General features: G+C 40.8%; 1 protein-coding gene across 1 annotated transcript in view; it reads left to right on the top strand.

Moving 5' to 3' along the window:
- Positions 1-4,538: 4,538 nt before the first annotated feature.
- The window catches only part of kif3a (kinesin family member 3A), a 49,086-nt gene continuing 34,868 nt past the window's right edge, over positions 4,539-18,756 (top strand). The window contains exons 1-4 of the mRNA XM_063053127.1: positions 4,539-4,771; positions 14,084-14,366; positions 17,466-17,610; positions 18,346-18,430. Of these exons, the coding sequence (XP_062909197.1) occupies positions 4,745-4,771; positions 14,084-14,366; positions 17,466-17,610; positions 18,346-18,430 (540 nt within the window). The 5' untranslated portion in view covers positions 4,539-4,744. The remainder of the gene's footprint in view (positions 4,772-14,083; positions 14,367-17,465; positions 17,611-18,345; positions 18,431-18,756) is intronic.

Genomic DNA, 18,756 nt, shown 5'->3' with positions numbered 1-18,756 from the left:
GCTGTGAATTAAATTGCTGCTTATTTCTCACCATCTATGAGTGACGAAAATCACTGCTTTCTGCACACAAAACACATGTAACTGACACTATTTCAAAACTGTTTGGCCTAAGCACGGTGTAGTGTCCAACGGCCACACAAATAAATGCATGCGCCTTATGTTAGAAACTGTTCAACCGCAATCTCCTGTCCCAATTACTAACCTACAAAGTACCCAGGACATCTTTAGGGAGCAGTGTCTCAGAAAGGCAGTGTCCATTATTAAGGACCTCCAGCACCCAGGGCGTGCCCTTTTCTCAGTCTTACCATCAGGTAGGAGGCACAGAAGCCTGAAGGCACACACTCAGCGATTCAGGAACAGCTTCTTCCCCTCTACCATCCGATTCCTAAATGGACGTTGAATCTTTGGAAACTACCTCACTTTTTTTTAATACACAGTATTTCTGTTTTTACATATTTTAAAAATCTATCCAATGTACATAATTGATTTACTTTATTATTATTATTTTTCTCTGCTAGATTATGTATTGCATTGAACTGCTGCTGCTAAGTTAACCAATTTCACATCACATGCTGGTGATAATAAATCTGATACTGATTAAGTGGCATAAAGCCCCAAATAAATGAAGGAAATCAAGTCTATTTTCTTGAATAGATTTTTCTCTTTAAGTGTTGTCCAAAAGAAGTAGTTGCCTCAATTAGCCAACAGTCTAATTAACCGGAATTTAGTATTTAAAATTCCTTGCTGAATTTTTTGTTAAGTGGCAGTTTTGAATTTTGTTTACCTAATGCACAATTTATTGAGCCCCGAACTTGGCTAACACTTCATTGCTGTAACACACATCAAAGTTACTGGTGAATGCAACAGGCCAGGCAGCATCTCTAGGAAGAGGTGCAGTTGACGTTTCAGGCCGAGACCCTTCGTCAGGACTAACTGAAGGAAGAGTGCGTAAGAGATTTATTGCTGTGTTCTTTTGTGCAATACATTCCATTGTTCGTTATCCTTGTTTCTTCATGTCTCCATTGTGTGCTGGGTAACCACTTCCCTTCCCCTCCTGGAATAATTGAGTTCAAACCACTCTTCCCCAATTCAAAATTCTTGTTTCACCCATCTTCTTTAATTTTATGTCGTCTGATGGTTTGTTTCAGTATTGGTGGTGCTGTTTCTACTTCCTGAAACTCCTGAAGCTTTTTACTTTATTACTTTCCATCTTTAAAAGCATCCTCAGAACTATTGAATTATTCTTGTGTTCTAATCCTAATATTTATTTAATGATATGCTGTGGAGTAGGCTCTTCGGCTCTTTGAGCCATGCCACCCCAGCAACTCCACATCCCTGATTAACCCTAACCTGACCACAGAACTATTTACAATGACCTAGTATGTCTTTGGACTGTGAGAGGAAACCGGAGCACCTGGGAAAACACATGCATTTCACGGGGACAACGTACAGAGATTTCTGACAGAATAGTGTTGGAATTGAACTCTGATCTCTGGAAAGCCCTGAACTGTAATAGGGTTGTGCTGGCTGCTACACTCCCCTGGTTCCCATATATATTGTATCCATTTCTTTACTTGTCATATGTGAAGACGTTATCTGTAAAATATAGACCTTCCTTGATTAATGAATGTTTATAGTTTATAGTTATGTAAAGTCACTATCTGCCCATTGGAATGCATTGCTAATATACCAATAATGCATTTTGCCTGCCTTTACAATGAGTGAAATTTTGCAATAAGAGACCTTTACAGGAATGCATTCCTTTGATAAATCATGAAGTTAATGTTTTATCATGGGAATATACACTCCGACCCCGCATAACGCTACCTAACATAGTGCTGATTCGTTACAATGTGGTTATTCAGTTCTTTAATGAAATTTTAAATAAAACTTCTCAAGAGTGGCCACTGTTGCAATAAACAATCAGCCGATGAGAGCACTTTACATATGCTGTGAGCCACTCACAGCCAATTGCGTTATGCTCTGCTTCCCCCATGTGTGTAAAAGTCCTTGCTCCCTTGCCAATTTATTCCATTTTTTTTCACCCATAATGTCTGGAAAATGGCCTGCAACTTCCGGTGAGGGTAGTACATCGAAGACGTCAAAATGGCATTTGGAAGCTGGTGAGCGTCAGGTTGATGTTGGCTACATTGACGATCAGAACAATTGTAAAAGATGCAGACAAGATAAAAGCTTCTGCAACTGCGACCTCAAAGTTATAATCAACAAAGGTGACTTGTTTGAAAAAAGACTAAATACATAGATGGATGACCAAACACAATGAAACAATGCCCCTTAGCCAGCTGCTAATAATGGAACAGGCAAGAAGCAACTTCAATAGTCATAGTCATACTTTACTGATCCCGGGGGAAATTGGTTTTCGTTACAGTTGCACCATAAATAATTAAATAGTAATAAAACCATAAATAGTTAAATAGTAATATGTAAATTATGCCAAGAAATAAGTCCAGGACCAGCCTATTGGCTCAGGGTGTCTGACCCTCCAAGGGAGGAGTTGTAAAGTCTGATGGCCACAGGCAGGAATGACTTCCTATGATGCTTTGTGTTGCATCTCGGTGGAATGAGTCTCTGGCTGAATGTACTCCTGTGCCCAACCAGTACATTATGTAGTGGATGGGAGACATTGTCCAAGATGGCATGCAACTTAGACAGCATCCTCTTTTCAGACACCACCGTGAGAGAGTCCAGTTCCATCCCCACAACATCACTGGCCTTACGAATGAGTTTGTTGATTCTGTTGGTGTCTGCCACCCTCAGCTTGCTGCCCCAGCACACAACAGCAAACATGATAGCACTGGCCACCACAGACTCGTAGAACATCCTCAGCATCATCCGGCAGATGTTAAAGGACCTCAGTCTCCTCAGGAAATAGAGAGGAGTCTGACCCTTCTTGTAGATAGCTTCAGTGTTCTTTGATTAGTCCAGTTTATTGTCAATTCGTATCCCCAGGTACTTGTAATCCTCCACCATGTCCACACTGACCCCCTGGATGGAAACGGGTCACCGGTACCTTAGCTGTCCTCAAGTCTACCACCAGCTCCTTAGTCTTTTTCACATTAAGTTGCAGATAATTCTGCTCACATCATGTGGCAAAGTTTCCTACCATAGCTTGTACTCAGCCTCATCTCCCTTGCTGATGCATCCAACTTTGGCAGAGTCATCAGAAAACTTCTGAAGATGACAAGACTCTGTGCAGTAGTTGAAGTCCGAGGTGTAAATGGTGAAGAGAAAGGGAGACGAGACAGTCCCCCGTGGAGCTCCAGTGCTGCTGATCACTCTGTCGGCCACACAGTGTTGCAAGCACACGTACAGTGGTCTGCCAGTCAGGTAATCAAGAATCCATGGCATCCACCTGCATCACTGTCAGCTTCTCCTCCAGCAGAGCAGTCATATTCAAGAAGAAGGTACATCGGTAACATTCACAGCGGAGGCTGGTTTGATAGATTTAAACAGGGCAATGACCACCGTAGAGTACGTATCTCTGGTGAAGCGGCTAATGTAGACAGCAAGTGAGCCCAGGATTTTCCTGCAACATAGAAGGCCATAATCAAAAGGATGATTATTCTCCCAAGTTTGTCTTCAATGTGAGTGAAATGAGCCTAATTTGGAACAGAATGCCTTCTCATATTTCATCACCCGAGAAGAGAAATGTGCATCTGGGTTCAAGGCTGCAAAGGACCGGTTAACTCTTACCAGGAGGCAGAGCTAAAGAAGACTTTAAGTTTAAGCCTATGGTTGTGTATCACTCTGAAACACAGTGAGCAATGAAAGGCATTTTAAAGTCAAATCTACTAGTGATATGGAAGTCAAACAAGAAAGCCTAGGTGACGATTGAAGTTTTCCAAAATTGGTTTGTTTCACATTTTTGTCCAGCAGTGAAGAGGAGCATGACCTTGAACCTAAAGCAATATTGGTGCTTGATTATGTCCCAGGCCACCCTGAGAATCTTGATATGCTTTTGACCTGCATTCCTGTAGAAATGGTTTACCTTCCACCCAGCACTGCTGTATTACTCCAACCAATGGATCAAGGAGTAATATTGAATTTTAAAGCTTACTATCTTCGTTGCACATTCAAGCAACTTGTAGGGGAAACAAAAGGTCAAGACAAACAACTCATGAGGCAATTTTGGAAAAACTACAATGCCATGAAAACTGTAGACAATGTCAGAGCAGCCTGAGTTGAAGTAGCTTCAAACTGCATGAATGGAATGTAGAAGAAGCTATGACCAGAAGCATGCAATGACATCCCAGGATTTCAGGCAGAACCAATCATTCAAAACATCATTGAACTGGCCACTGAGGTAGAATTAGAGGATGTTAATGATGATGATGCTGAAGAGTTGCTGCATTCTCATGGTGAGAGGCCTTAATAACGAAGAGCTTCGAGAATTGGCAGAGCAATGCATCCTGGGTGAATCTGAGGACACAGATGGAGAAGAAGTAACACCAGCAAGAAACCTCACCACAAAATTCCTCAGCACTAGCATCATCACAATCACAATCATGGACCGGTTCATGAATACTGGCTGGGAGCGAAGCAATGAGCAGTGTTTTCGACATGATTTCCTGCTATCAAGAACTGCTTCATGAGAGGAAACTTAAGAAAAGGCAGTCAAATCTCGATGCCTACTTGAAGAAGAAGCCAAAGTTAGAGGAGGACCAACAGCCTGGTCCCTACTCTGAAATGTAACCACCACCCACTTCCCTCCGCTACTGCTGTGATGTGTTGGTGCTCCACTGATGTACAGGTTAGGCCCGTTTGTGTGTTTGTTACTCCACAAATTATTGTGTATACATAAAATAATACATCTATCCGGTTTGATTTTTTTTATCGGGCACACATTTTCGTTTATGTAATGTTATAATGACCCTGCAAACCGCTGATTTACGTAGTGCTCCACCTCCGAGGAATGCATTCTTTGCGTTAAGTGGGGTCTAAGTGTAGTTATCATCTTTTGGTTCTACATGATTGCATAAACATGAGAGATTTTTTTTTACACATTGAAGATACTGTATATGAGTTGTAAATTGTAAAGTATCTTAAGATCACCTTTAGAGGTGATTTTATATTTAGTATTGCTGTGTACCATCAAATCCTACACTAAATCTAATCCGTAACTTCCGCCACCTCCAACGGGATCCCACCACTAAGCATATCTTTCCCTCCCCCCCCCTCTGCATTCCGCAGGGATCGCTCCCTACACAACTCCCTTGTCCATTCGTCCCCCCCATCCCTCCCCACTGATCTCCCTCCTGGCACTTATCCGTGTAAGCGGAACAAGTGCTACACATGCCCTTACACTTCCTCCCTTACCACCATTCAGGGCCCCAAACAGTCCTTCCAGGTGAGGCATCACTTCACCTGTGAGTCGACTGGGGTGATATACTGCGTCCGGTGCTCCCGATGTGGCCTTTTATATATTGGTGAGACCCGACGCAGACTGGGAGACCGCTTCGCTGAACATCTACGCTCTGTCCGCCAGAGAAAGCAGGATCTCCCAGTGGCCACACATTTTAATTCCACATCCCATTCCCATTCTGACATGTCTATCCACGGCCTCCTCTACTGTAAAGATGAAGCCACACTCAGGTTGGAGGAACAACACCTTATATTCCGTATGGGTAGCCTCCAACCTGATGGCATGAACATTGACTTCTCTAACTTCCGCTAGGCCCCACCTCCCCCTCGTACCCCATCTGTTACTCTTTTTTATGCACACATTCTTTCTCTCACTCTCCTTTTTCTCCCTCTGTCCCTCTGAATATACCTCTTGCCCATCCTCTGGGTCACCCCCCCCACCGTCTTTCTTCCCGGACCTCCTGTCCCATGATCCTCTCGTATCCCCTTCTGCCTATCACCTGTCCAGCTCTCGGCTCCATCCCTCCCCCTCCTGTCTTCTCCTATCATTTTGCATCTCCCCCTCCCCCTCCAGCTTTCAAATCCCTTACTCACTCTTCCTTCAGTTAGTCCTGACGAAGGGTCTCGGCCTGAAACGTCGACTGCGCCTCTTCCTATAGATGCTGCCTGGCCTGCTGCGTTCACCAGCAACTTTGATGTGTGTTGCCTAAATCTAATTGTTTGGGTAAAGCATTGCATCGTTACTCAGACCAGGCCTACAAATGACTTGATTCCTAATACAAGTAGATGTGGTAGATTTTCCATTTTTCTTTATATGTTATCATTTTTCTAGGTTACTGAATTGGAAGTGACAGTCGCTGCACTAATATGGCTACCATTGCCTTAGAAAGTAGTTTCCCCAGAGAAATGTTCCAGAGTCACACTATCATAATGAATTCATTTTTGAGTGCCTGTCAGTATAGTTTTATGAAACATTTGATTCCATTTGCAGCTTAAAAGGGGCCCTACTCCTTTGAGTGATCTCTCTACTTCAGTATACATAGCATGTTAAGTTGCAAAGAACTTAAGAAAATGACAGAGTAGCACCACTTACTATTATACTTAATCTGGGGTTAAAAATTATATTCCTACTATAATATCTTAAGTTTCCTTCCTCGATCCTCTGTATTCATTTCTATTAATTGTGTTTAAATTCATTACATATATCTGGTTCTTTCTGTTTTATACATTGTACTCAATCTTCCTTGCACCACAATCTGGCTTGTTACTGTATTTCAGCAATTCTTTAAACAAGTTTTATTTAGTTTATCTCCCCAGTACAAATTTCTAATCTTATAGAATGAGTCATTACTTCCAGATTAAAATAGCATGCACAAGCTTCATTAATTAATTTTTAAAATAAGTATCGTATTTCTTTTTAAGTTGCCTCAGCTGGTTCTCATAAAACTTGGAGAACAGCCCAGGAATCTAGCATTTGCACCTCTTGGTATGCTTTGTAAAACATAGAGCATTTGTGTCTGAGAATAGAAGCCAAAACTAGCCTCAAAATTATAAAGGATAATATCTTAAATTTATTTACCTTTATCGAGGTTAATTACAATGTAGACACTTAAAAAAATATTCTATCCTTGTCTTGAAATCTTAAGAATTTTATTAAAATCGATCGTGGATATTGGTCATCTTTTGGTTTTGGTCTTAAAGCTCTATGTGCCCGCTCCGACAAAGAATTTGGTTACTTGGGGAAAATAACGAATAATTATACCAAGTTTATTTTGAATCCCATGGAGCATGTGGAAACCTTCCAATATCCAGGCGGCTCTTCTTTTTTTTCTCTTTTTTTCTTTTAGGTAGGACTATATACATGGGGGGGGAGGGTTAAGGGGAGGGGGGGTGGGTAGATTTTATCTTTTCATGTATTCTTTTTGAAAATTCAATAAAAATTATATTAAAAAAAATTCTATTTACTTACATTAAAAGCAGAAAATGTTGCTGATTTAGCAAGTCAGGCAGGACCTATGGAGTGAAAAATAGTGTATGTTTCTGGTCAATGAGCTTTCACTGGAACCAGAAAAGTTTTAAGGTGCAGAGAGGGAAGCAGGTGAAGATAACATTGGTAATAGTGGGAAGGTGGGAGGTGAGGGACTGTGATAGGCAGGAGAGCATACTATTACAAAACATATTAATTCTGCAAAGAATATAGATTATGTATTAAGATTAAGTGTACTTAAGGCAAGATTGGATACATTTTTGCATAGTAGGGGAATTAAGGGTTATGGAATAAAGGCAGGTAGGTGGAGATGAGTCCATGGCCAGATCAGCTATGATCTTATTGCAGGGATCCCCAACCTTTTTTGCACCATGGACTGGTTTAATATTGACAATATTCTTGCAGACCAGCTGACCGGAGGGTGGGGGGGCGGAACGGGGTGTTACTCACGACCGGAATATAGGTGTTACGTCAACTATAAGTCACTTATCAGTGGCTAATACACTCAATTTTGTTTCTAAAAGGGTTTACCCTAAACTTTATTGTTGCCAAACAGTTGATACTAGAACGTACAATCATCACAGCAATATTTGATTCTGCGCTTCCCGCTCCCTGGATTACAAATATCAAATATTAAAAATTTGTAAATATTAAAAATTTAAACTATAAATCATAAATAGAAAATAGAAAAATGGAAAATAAGGTAGTGCAAAAAAACCGAGAGGCAGGTCCAGATATTTGGAGAGTACGGCCCAGATCGGAGTCAGGATCCGGTCAGCAGTCTTACCACAGTTGAAAAGAAGCTGTTCCCAAATCTGGCCGTACAAGTCTTCAAGCTACTGAGCCTTCTCCCGGAGGGAAGAGGGATGAAAAGTGTGTTGGCTGGGTGGGTCGTGTCCTCGATTATCCTGGCAGTCCTGCTCCGACAGCATGCAGTGTAAAGTGAGTCCAAGGACGGAAGATTGGTTTGTGTGATGTGCTGCGCCGTGTTCACGATCTTCTGCAGCGTCTTTCGGTCTTGGACAGGACAACTTCCGTACCAGGTTGTGATACACCCTAGAAGAATGCTTTCAATGGTGCATCTATAAAAATTAGTGAGGGTTTTAGGGGACAGGCCAAATTTCTTTAGTTTTCTCAGGAAGTAAAGGTGCTGGTGGGCCTTCTTGGCAGTGAACTCTGCTTGGATGGACCAAGTCAGGTCATTTGTGATACTGACCCCGAGGAACTTAAAGCTTTTGACCTGTTCCACTTGCGTACCACCGATGTAAGTTGGGTCGTGCGGCCCACTACTCCTTCTGAAGTCAACAACCAATTCCTTCGTCTTGCTGACGTTGAGGGATAGGTTATTGTCTTCGCACCATGCCACCAGGTTCTTAATTTCCTCTCTGTACTCAAACTCATCATTACCCGAGATATGGCCTACAATTGTTGTGTCATCAGCAAACTCATATATTCAGTTTGATGGAAACTTGGCTACACAATCATGGGTGTACAGTGAGTACAGCAGGGGGCTGTAATGTTAATTTCACAGCGCATATTTTCCTCGCATGAATATAGTAATACGTCAATTATAAGTCATAAGGGCGTTCCTTATGTCCATTTTATTCTGCAATTTAGTTTTCGTTGCATTCATTGCAGAAAACTCAGCTTCGCAGAGATATATGATGTTGGAAATGGAAGCAACGTTTTCAGTGCTTTTGTGGCTATCTCAGGATATTCAGCCTTGACTTTGATCCAGATTGCCGGCAGAGATGTTATGTCAAGCATACTTCTCAGCCCACCGTCATTTGCAAGCTCAAGGAGTTGATCTTCTTCCCATGCTGACATGAATGATTCACCGGGGACATTCACAAATGGGTCACGGACCCATTCTTTTGCACGTCTTGGGTCATCTGCAGTTGGGAAGTAATGCTTGAATTCTGTTGACAGCGAAGATAGGTGTTCGCGCACCAGCTGTGAGCCTCAGTCTCTCCCAAATTCCCAGCTAATGTTGGGAACATGTCAAATATGCCCCTGTCCACTCTTTGTCCCCACAGTTCCAGTTGGGCTTTGAAAGCAGACACTTTATCTGCCAACTTGATAGTTGTCATTCTCCCCTGCAGTGACAAATTATGTTCATTGAGCAGGTTGAAGATGTCACAGAGATGAGCAGGTATTCCTATCCACTCCTCGTCACTGAAGTGTGCTGCCAGTGGTGACTTTTTCCTGAAAGAAATCTCTGTAGCTGCTCTCTTATCTCAAAAACCCTGGCCAGGGCTCTCCCCCTTGATAGCAACCTGACTTCAGTGTGTAAGAGAAGGCGTTTGTGCTCTGCATCCATTTCCCCCCAAAGCTGCTCAAACAGACGTGAGTTAAGGGCTTTTGCTTTGATATGATTGATAACTTCAACAACGTCATTCAATACGCTGTTAAGATCAGGTGTCATTTTTCGGCTAGCCAGCAATTTCCCTGGGTGTGACACTGTGTGTAGACTGGCATTCAGGAGTAGCCTGTTTGATTTGGGTAGTGAAACCAGACTCGTTAAGCCGTTCCAACAGCTGTGCTTTGATGTCCTCCGCTATGTCATCGATTCTCCTTGAAACTGTGGTAGCTGAAAGAGAAACCTGTGCCATCTTGTTAGCTGCAGCTTCTCCCAACAGTTCATGGCACATGTCCTTGGCAGCAGGCAGAATCAGTTCCTTCACCAACAGTGAAAGGCTTCCTAGCCTTAGCAATACGGGTAGCCACTAAGTACGACGCTCTCAGAGCAGCAGCATTTGTGGGGGCGGTGGCTGTCAGCACTTGCTTCTGTCCCGCTTGCTCACGTTTTTTCCACTCAAAAAACTCAACGGGTTTGTCTTTAAGTGCAGGGTGCTTGGACTCAAGGTTCTGAAGCAGTTTTGAGGGCTTCATTGCCTCATTAGACAGCTTGTCTCCACATATCACACACAGGGGGCTTGGAGCGTGCAAGTCACCGGTCGCAATAAAGCCATATTTTATGTACGACTCGTCGTATTTTCTGTTGAAGGAAGCTTTCTTTTTTTTTGCAGTCTTAGCCCCAGCTGTCTCTGCGTTATCATCATCGTTAGACCTTTTATGTCCCCTGCCATCTCTCCCAAAGAAACTCTCAGGCCACGTTTGTTTTTTACTCATCGAGTAGTTGTAGGTTAATGACCGACTGATGTCCTTGCGTGGGTAATGACCTCGCATGCGTTCAAGTTTAACAGTGGGCGTGACAGGGAATGAGGAAAGGTGCAGTTGACTCATATCGTTTCCCCACGGCCCAGTAGCACATGCTTTGTGGCCCGGTACCGGTCCGCCGCCTGGTGGTTGGAGACCACTGTCTTATTGAATGGCAGAACAGGCTCGACAGGCCAGATGGCCTACTCCTGTACCTATTTCTTATGTTTTTATGGATGAAAATTTTGCAGACTTGTTTAATGTGGGAAAGTGCAGAGTTATGCACTTTGGTAAGAGGAATCAAAAAGCAGATTATCATTATTTAAATGGAGAAGGTTTGCAAATAAGTAAAGTTCAACTTAAGTAAGTGAGGTGATGCATTTTGCATATTCAAACCAGGGTAGGACTAGTATAGAGAATGCAGGGCATAGATGATGTTGTGGAAGAGAGGAACCTGGGAGTACAAGTTCACCGATTGCTGAAAACTTCCACACAAGTAGACAGAGTGGTGAAGAAGGTGTTCAACACATTGGCCTTATCAGTCAGGTCTTTGAGTTTAGGAGTAGGGATGTTATGTTGTTGTTAGATAAGTTGTTGGTGAGACTGCACTTGGAGGATTCTGTAGTATTGGTCATCCTGTTTTAGGAAAGCGATTGTCAAGCTGGAAATGGTGCAAATGAAATTTATGATGGTACCTAGTCCAGAGAGCCTGAGTCTGTTGTGTGTGCACGGGACCAATGGACATTAATTTGTTTAAGAACATCTTCACCATCCTTCTGGCTCCCGGGATAATTTATTCCATCAAGTGCTTTGACTACAGTAGTGGAGCCAAAATTGTATATATGAGGGAGCAGCCAGCAAGCAGCCTTTGTTTGCCCAGCAGAAGCTTGATATTCCAGACAAGCTGAGACAGAGATACCAAGGCTGCAGATCGGGTAAAAAGCAGTGCAACAAGAGATGGAGATATAAACCATATCTCCCGTCAATCATTATGGGCAAATAAAATGGAGGAACTAGCAATACTCAAGAGAACTTAGAACGAATATTGGGAATGCAGTGTTATGTGTTTCACCAAGACATGATTATGTGAGCAAATCCCGGATTCCAAAGCTACTGTGAATGGGTTTTCAACGCTAAGAGCAGACAGAGTTAATCTACAGGGCGGTAAGTGGAAGGGAGGTGGGCTTGCTGTGCTTCTGAACAACAAACGGAGTGATGGCTGTGAAAGAATGAACCTGCATTCCGGACTCTGAACTGCTTGCTGTGAGTTTGTGTCCATTTTATCTACCACGTGAGTTCAGCCACGCCATATTGCTCATTGTTTACATTCCGTCTTCCTGATGCAGTTCCAGTGCTGTAGATGATGTCATACTCACTACCATTGTGGGACTTTGGACTCAACACTCCAATGCGTACGTTGCAGAATTGGGAGACTTCAAGCATCTTTCTCTCTTGACAACCCTTCCCACCTCTGATCAGTTTGTCAAGTGTCATACAACAGAAAAGAAAACACTGGATCTCTTGTATGCAGATACTAAAGATGCATACAGCTCCACAGCTCTGTCTCCACTTGGAAGATCAGATCACAACCTGGTTCACCTCATGTCCTTGTATAAGCGCAGATTACAGCAACAGCTAACTACCACCAAGATAGTAAAGAAATGGTATCCAGAGGCCATCGAATCCTTGAACAGCTGCTTTGAGGTTACTGACTGGAATGTGCTTCGTGAACCATATGGGGAGGACATTACTAATTGCATCACTAGCTACATCAATTTCTGTGTGGGCACTAATACCATCAAGGACTGTTTGCTCCTTCCCTGGCAACAAACCGTGGGTCACTAGTGATCTAAAAGCTCTTCTCAACCACACAAAGAGAGATTGACTACACTGGATCTTTATTCCTTGGAGCATAAGTGCATGAGAGGTGACCTCATAGAACTTTATAAAATGGTGAGGGGTATGGATAGGGTGGACAGTCATACTCATCTTCCCAGAATTGGGTAGTCTTAAACTAGAGGGCTCAGGTACAAGGTAAGAGAGTTAAGAGGTAACATCTTTACACAGATCTAGAATGAGCTGCCGGAGGAAATGGTTGAGGGAACACTTAAGGTGCATTTGGATAGGTACATAGAGCAGAACGTCACCACCCCACCCATTTAATTGCCTGATCAGAATGTATTGAACAGTATAATATTCAATGATGTTCTTGACTTAAGAAGATTTTATTGCCATCAAATGTGTAATAAACCTTTGTGTAATAACATTTAATAAAAATACAAGTTTTCCCTTATTTATAGGGTAGTGAAGAGAAATATCAATTTTTTTTTGCTGTATCTGCTGTCGGGTCAGTTGAAGCAGACATTGGATTCATCTGTGGAATATTCTCAATGAATAGCTTGCCAGTATTTCTGGATTAGAACATAAAGAATGATTGATAGGGCTGCTTCACCTAACTACATTGATTGTGTAAGGGGGTTTCATCTTTTATGTTACTGCGTGAGCTAATTAAAATGGCTTCTTTGTTATGTTATACTTGGGAATGCTTCTTTGTTATGTTAAAAGCTGAGAAAGTTCTTGTGCTAGCAGCTTGTTTTGGGTTAAAGTGTGATAAGAATATGTTACGAACCAATTGGGATAGTTGTTATGTGTTTTTGGTGTACTTGAAGATGCTGTATGCGCGGGGTTTCGGGGGAGAAGGCAGGAGAGAGAGACAGAGGATGGACCAGGTGCTGTGATGTTCGCTAATGGGGTTGGACCCTGAGCAGGGCATTCGGTAAGGAGAGGAGACGGAGACGGACTCGTGTGGAGCGTCTGGTCGACCACTGTTGTTGGTCCCAGGCGGCTGGTCGAGGTGGTCCGAGGGGTTGCAGGGTGAAGAAGAAGAAGGGTCCTGAGCTCCAACTGTTTGTGCACGAAGAGATTGAACTTTGATAAGTGTGGCGCCTTTTATTTTCCTTTTATATTTTATTCTCTATTAATTATATAGTTCCAGTAATATCTATAAACTGTAAATCATTTAATCGTATCTTGTGTATTGTCTGTTATTTGGGCAGGGTGGGGTACATCACACAGCATCCACACAAACTACTACCCAGTTTGCCGGGGCGGAGGGCTGTTTCCCTAGACGACAGCGAGCCGAGTGACCCTGAGGCTGGCCAGGGGGGCTACAATTGTGTTGGAGCAAAAAAAAAATTTGTAGCAACCTAAATAGAAAATGCTGGAAGCACTCGGGTCAGGTGGCATCATTGGGGAGAGGAACAGGCTCAATATTTTGGTTCAAAGATCCTTCATCACAACTAGAAAAGGGAGAAGGTGAGTTGGTTTTCAGTGCAGAGGAAGAGGGGGAGGGATAGAGACAACAGAGGGAATGTATGCAGAATGAAGTTGACAGATAAAGTATTTAACCAAAATTGGCAGTTGATGCCTTTTAAACTGGATAGAAAATTGAAGAATGACGTAAAAGAATATTTTGTTCAGGGATTAACTGGCCACTTTATTTTACGAGAAAGAAAATAAATTCAACTTTATTGATCATTTTTGTTTATTTTCCAGAGTAATAAATTAGAGAGGACTGACCGCATTGAAGCCAGTGATAATGTGAAGGTTGTGGTACGCTGCCGGCCGATGAATGAAAAAGAAAGGACTATGGGACATAGACAAGTGGTGAATGTGGATGAGATACGAGGAACAATCACAGTTTATAAGACAGATGCTTCCAATGAGCCACCAAAAACATTCACTTTTGATACAGTCTTCGGTCCAGAGAGCAAGCAAGTAGATGTGTACAATCTCACAGCAAGACCCATTGTTGATTCTGTTCTGGAAGGCTATAATGGTAAATCTTGAGCCTTATCACTACTTTAAGTTATGAAAATATATTTCTAAAGTAACTCATTTCATAGCTACCATAAAATTATATTTCTGAAAGATTCAAGTCACTTCACAGTCATTTAGTAAAGTACAGTCGACCTTCACTAATCGGACTACCTGTAATCTGGTTCCTTCGATAATCCGTCACTGATTATGCTTAAAGTGATCCTTCTGTAATTTGGCACTTTCACTAATCCGGCACTCCTCAGGTCCCGAAGGTGCCGGATTAGTGAAGGTCGACCTGTACATAATAATATTTTCATAGATGGAACAATTTGAATATGAAATTTCTGTTTAAAGAAAAATATGCTAAGGTCACAGTCTCTCTATCTATTTACAGCCCTGTAAACCTGCTACATTGGATGCAGCAAGGCATGCAGAAAATCGATACATCCATAGCTCATTGCTTTTAGTGGAAGTTGTGTGGGGAAAGCCAAACTGTAACGGAAATAGAGTGATGGAAGAAGGGAATCCCCAAATTGAATAAGTGGGGATCAGATTGCATAGAGGAAAAAGTCACTTATGAATGATGAAGCCTTTTGTTCTTGTTTCATGTATACTACACTTAATTTTAAAAACATTGTCAATATTGTTGGCTTCAAAGATGCATTTTTTAAGAATACTTCCAAAACTCTGATTATTTTTGTGAAGTATTTAAATATTGGATGGAGTAGAATAAAGAATTTGACCAGATTTTATTTTTTAGCTTTCTCTCCTTACTGATCTTTGCAGTGTTTTTCTTTATTTTTTTATATTTCAAATTTTAAGTGCTAACACTGCTAAGTGCCTTCACTACTAAATGCCAATACATTAATTTAATTACTTAAGGTAATACATTTCTGATAAGGAGTTTGGTCCTGAAACGCTAACTTGAGATTTCCAGATGCTTTGTAATCGGCTGTGTTTTTCCAATAATTTTTGTCGTTATTTTAAATTTTCAGGTTTTTTTAAAGTCTTCAGTGCATTTCTGATATTGGGTTGCCAGAATCAAACCAATGTAATAACATTTATAAGAATAAAGACCACAAATAAATGTATAATAGGTGCTATGTATATGGATACAATTTGTTTGATTCAAAATTTTATGTTTTATTTCTTTATTCTTATTATGGGAGTATGTTCTGTTAATCATTTAAGTGCCTTGAATACTAGATACATTCTAACTAGATATTAGAGAATAACTTATTCTTTGAAGTCTAGATACTCAAATGCTAAGTAATTTAAGGATTCCATTGATATCAAGCTATTTGCCTACAAGCTTAACCTACATGTTGTTGCAATAGTCTTTTTTCAAATTTTCTAGTCTTGCTGTTTAAGTTTGTGAAAAGAGATTGTAGAATTTGTGATGTATTGCCAAGTACCAACAGTGAATGTCTTTTTGAGATCATCGAGGAACAGGAGTAGGCGGTGTGGCTCCATGAGCCTGTTTTATCATTCAGTAGGGTTGTGTCTGATCTGATCTTTGTCTTGACTCCTTTTTTTGCTTTTCATAATCATTGATTTGCCTGTTGTCATTCTCTCACTTACGGAAGAGTTGAAATACTTCATCCTCTTTGAATTCACGCGAAAGTCTTAAGAAAATGAAAAACTGATATAACAGCTCTATGTTGCAAAAATGTAATAGGCATGTACATAGAGGAGGGAAAGCTAAAGGCCCTGAAATAAAGACAATTATTTTGGTCAGTCCTCAGCATATTTTCAAACATTTGCTTGGGTATTTTAAGTTAGTTAGGAAAAAGGGCCTTGTTTATGGATCTAGTGAAAAACTGTGAAAAACTAAGTGTTATATTAGAAGTAACCGTGGCACACTTCTTATTCCACTCTGCTCAGAGGTTTTGTTTTGTAAACAGTTGTCTACATTCACTTTATGCTTTGTTTTAGGTTTCTCGTTGATAATTTCTTCCTCCTTTGCTGCCCTGTCTTCTATGCTGCTTGTCCTCAATGCTTTCAATTTTCACCCCTATTCTCTGAAATCATTAACCATTATCTTTCTTAAGCTTCTCCTCATCATACCTTAACTTTGGGATGAAATTCCAGAGCCTAGGCCCTTAGTAGCTGAAAACTTGGTAATTTTCGGTAGAATCACGGATGTGCCAGATGTATTCAGTGCATATGAATTAGAATGAGTTAGGACAATGGGTAACAACATTTTTGATGATGATTCCATACTTTCATCATTGAAAGGGATCTTGCCATCTAAAGTGGGTGGTGAATAACAACTAAGGTCTGAGATTTGAGCCCCATCATATAGCCATAGTTGGCTTTGAGGTTTAACCCCTGGAAGTGATGTATGCTTACCCTCTGATTATTACAATCTGATTCTTAGGCATAATGAATGCCCAGAAGGAGTTGTAAATAACTTGGTACTTTGGAAAATAAGTGAGTCTCGCCAAAGTAGATAGGATGGACCAGCTAAAATGACCTGTTCAATTCCTATCTCTAGTGTGGCTAATTGTTTAGGAGTTATCTTCGAAAAACAATAAGAGAGTAGTCATTTCAAAATTTAACCTTTGCTTTGAGTTGATGGCAACAACTTTAAAAGTACCTTACTGTATGTCTTACAACTTTTCTATGTTATTTTTGCTATCAATGCAAGTTGTCATTGATTCACAGCTCAAAGGTAGGGCCTTTGACCTAACTGGTTAGCATCAGTATTACATTCAGATGAGTTTATTTCATCTCATTGAGTGAAATGTATTCCTTGATCATTTTTTTTAAATGCTCAATGCTATTCATATACATTTGATGATTCCCCCCCCACCCCAAATTCTATATTGGATTTATAAGTGACTATTGTTACTATGCATGCCTGTTTTGTCTTTTTTGCTGTTATCCTACTGAATATTTTTATCTTAAAGATCCCAATCAAGTTAGCTCTTAATTTTTGTTTTTCTTTTTTTATTTTATTGATAGTCGAAGTCTGGGACTTCTGATGCAATAGATAAAAATAACAAAGTGAAATCTAAATATTCTTGCATCACAATTTTTACTTGTGATATTTGTTTATCGGTTCATCTCAATATATTATTTTTTATCTAAAATCACAATTTTCTTAATTCTTTAGGCACGGTATTTGCTTATGGACAAACTGGCACTGGGAAGACATTCACTATGGAAGGAGTACGGGCAGTGCCTGAACTTAGGGGAATTATTCCCAATTCATTTGCTCACATATTTGGCCACATTGCAAAGTCTGAGGGAGATACCAGGTAACATTCCAGTAATAATTGTGCATTGGACGGTACTGGGATCATTAGCAAATAAGTGGTGGATATCTTCCTTGATCTAGAATGGGGTTAAACCATGTTGCATATCTTTGTAGTACATCCACCTCAGCATCTGAGTCAGCAAATCAGCCCTCTGTATTTGATTCGGGTAAATGTGCTAGCTGGCTGGTGGTGTAATGGCATCCACACTGAACTTCGAGGTGAGTGGTCCCATGTTTGAATCTGGTGGGCTCCTTACACACTTCCCGTCCATGCTGAGTTGAGCATCGAGCTAGCAACTCAGCCTCATAAAAACAGACAAATGCTGAAGAAATGTCGAAGTTGCTGCCTGATGCGCCACAAGGCGTGGAGAGGGTTAACAACAACAAATGTTGTGCAGGGACAATTCTGGGTGGAAGTTGGTGTTCGGCATGATCTAGCCTGATTTCTGATTTTTTTTTGGGTGGTTACTGTGTATAATTCTTTTATTTCATGATTAGTCTGACCAAAAATTTATTAAAATAAACTCAATACCACTGTACCATTCATTGTTTAGTTAGATTAACTAGGAGAAATTTGTGCTTCCATTGGTGAAATAATTGAAATGTGCAATGTAAAGAATGTAGTAATACTAATGCTGTCTGTGCATTTGAAACTCATGAACCCTTTGAGTATGTCAGTAATTTACTGTATATTAACAAATTTAAATTGCTAACTATAGGACTTCTATCTTCTTAGATTCCTTGTACGAGTATCTTACCTGGAAATTTATAATGAGGAGGTTCGCGATCTTCTTGGAAAGGATCAGAGCCAGAGACTGGAGGTAAGAAATTCAAAAAATGTTGTGCAGCCAACTAGTGAAGAAGGAAGATATAACCCATTAAGCCTGTAATTTAATAGATATTAATTTTGCACAGAGCAGATTAGGGGTACATTGATGCCTTCCAGTGGATATGAATACTCATAGCTATCAAGTACTTTTATTAGTAATTCCATTTTAGATTTATATATATTTTAAATAATTCTTTACTACTTGCACTGCTCATTCGTTAGGATAACCTTCTACTTCACCAGCTGAAAAAGAGAATGGATTTGCCTACTTTATGGGGAAATTTCATTTACTCCACTCCACCAAACTACTGTCTATGA

Source organism: Mobula hypostoma, chromosome 7 (genome assembly GCF_963921235.1).
Source record: "Mobula hypostoma chromosome 7, sMobHyp1.1, whole genome shotgun sequence".
Taxonomy (NCBI): Eukaryota; Metazoa; Chordata; class Chondrichthyes; order Myliobatiformes; family Myliobatidae; genus Mobula; species Mobula hypostoma.
This window is presented reverse-complemented; position numbering and strand designations above follow the sequence as displayed.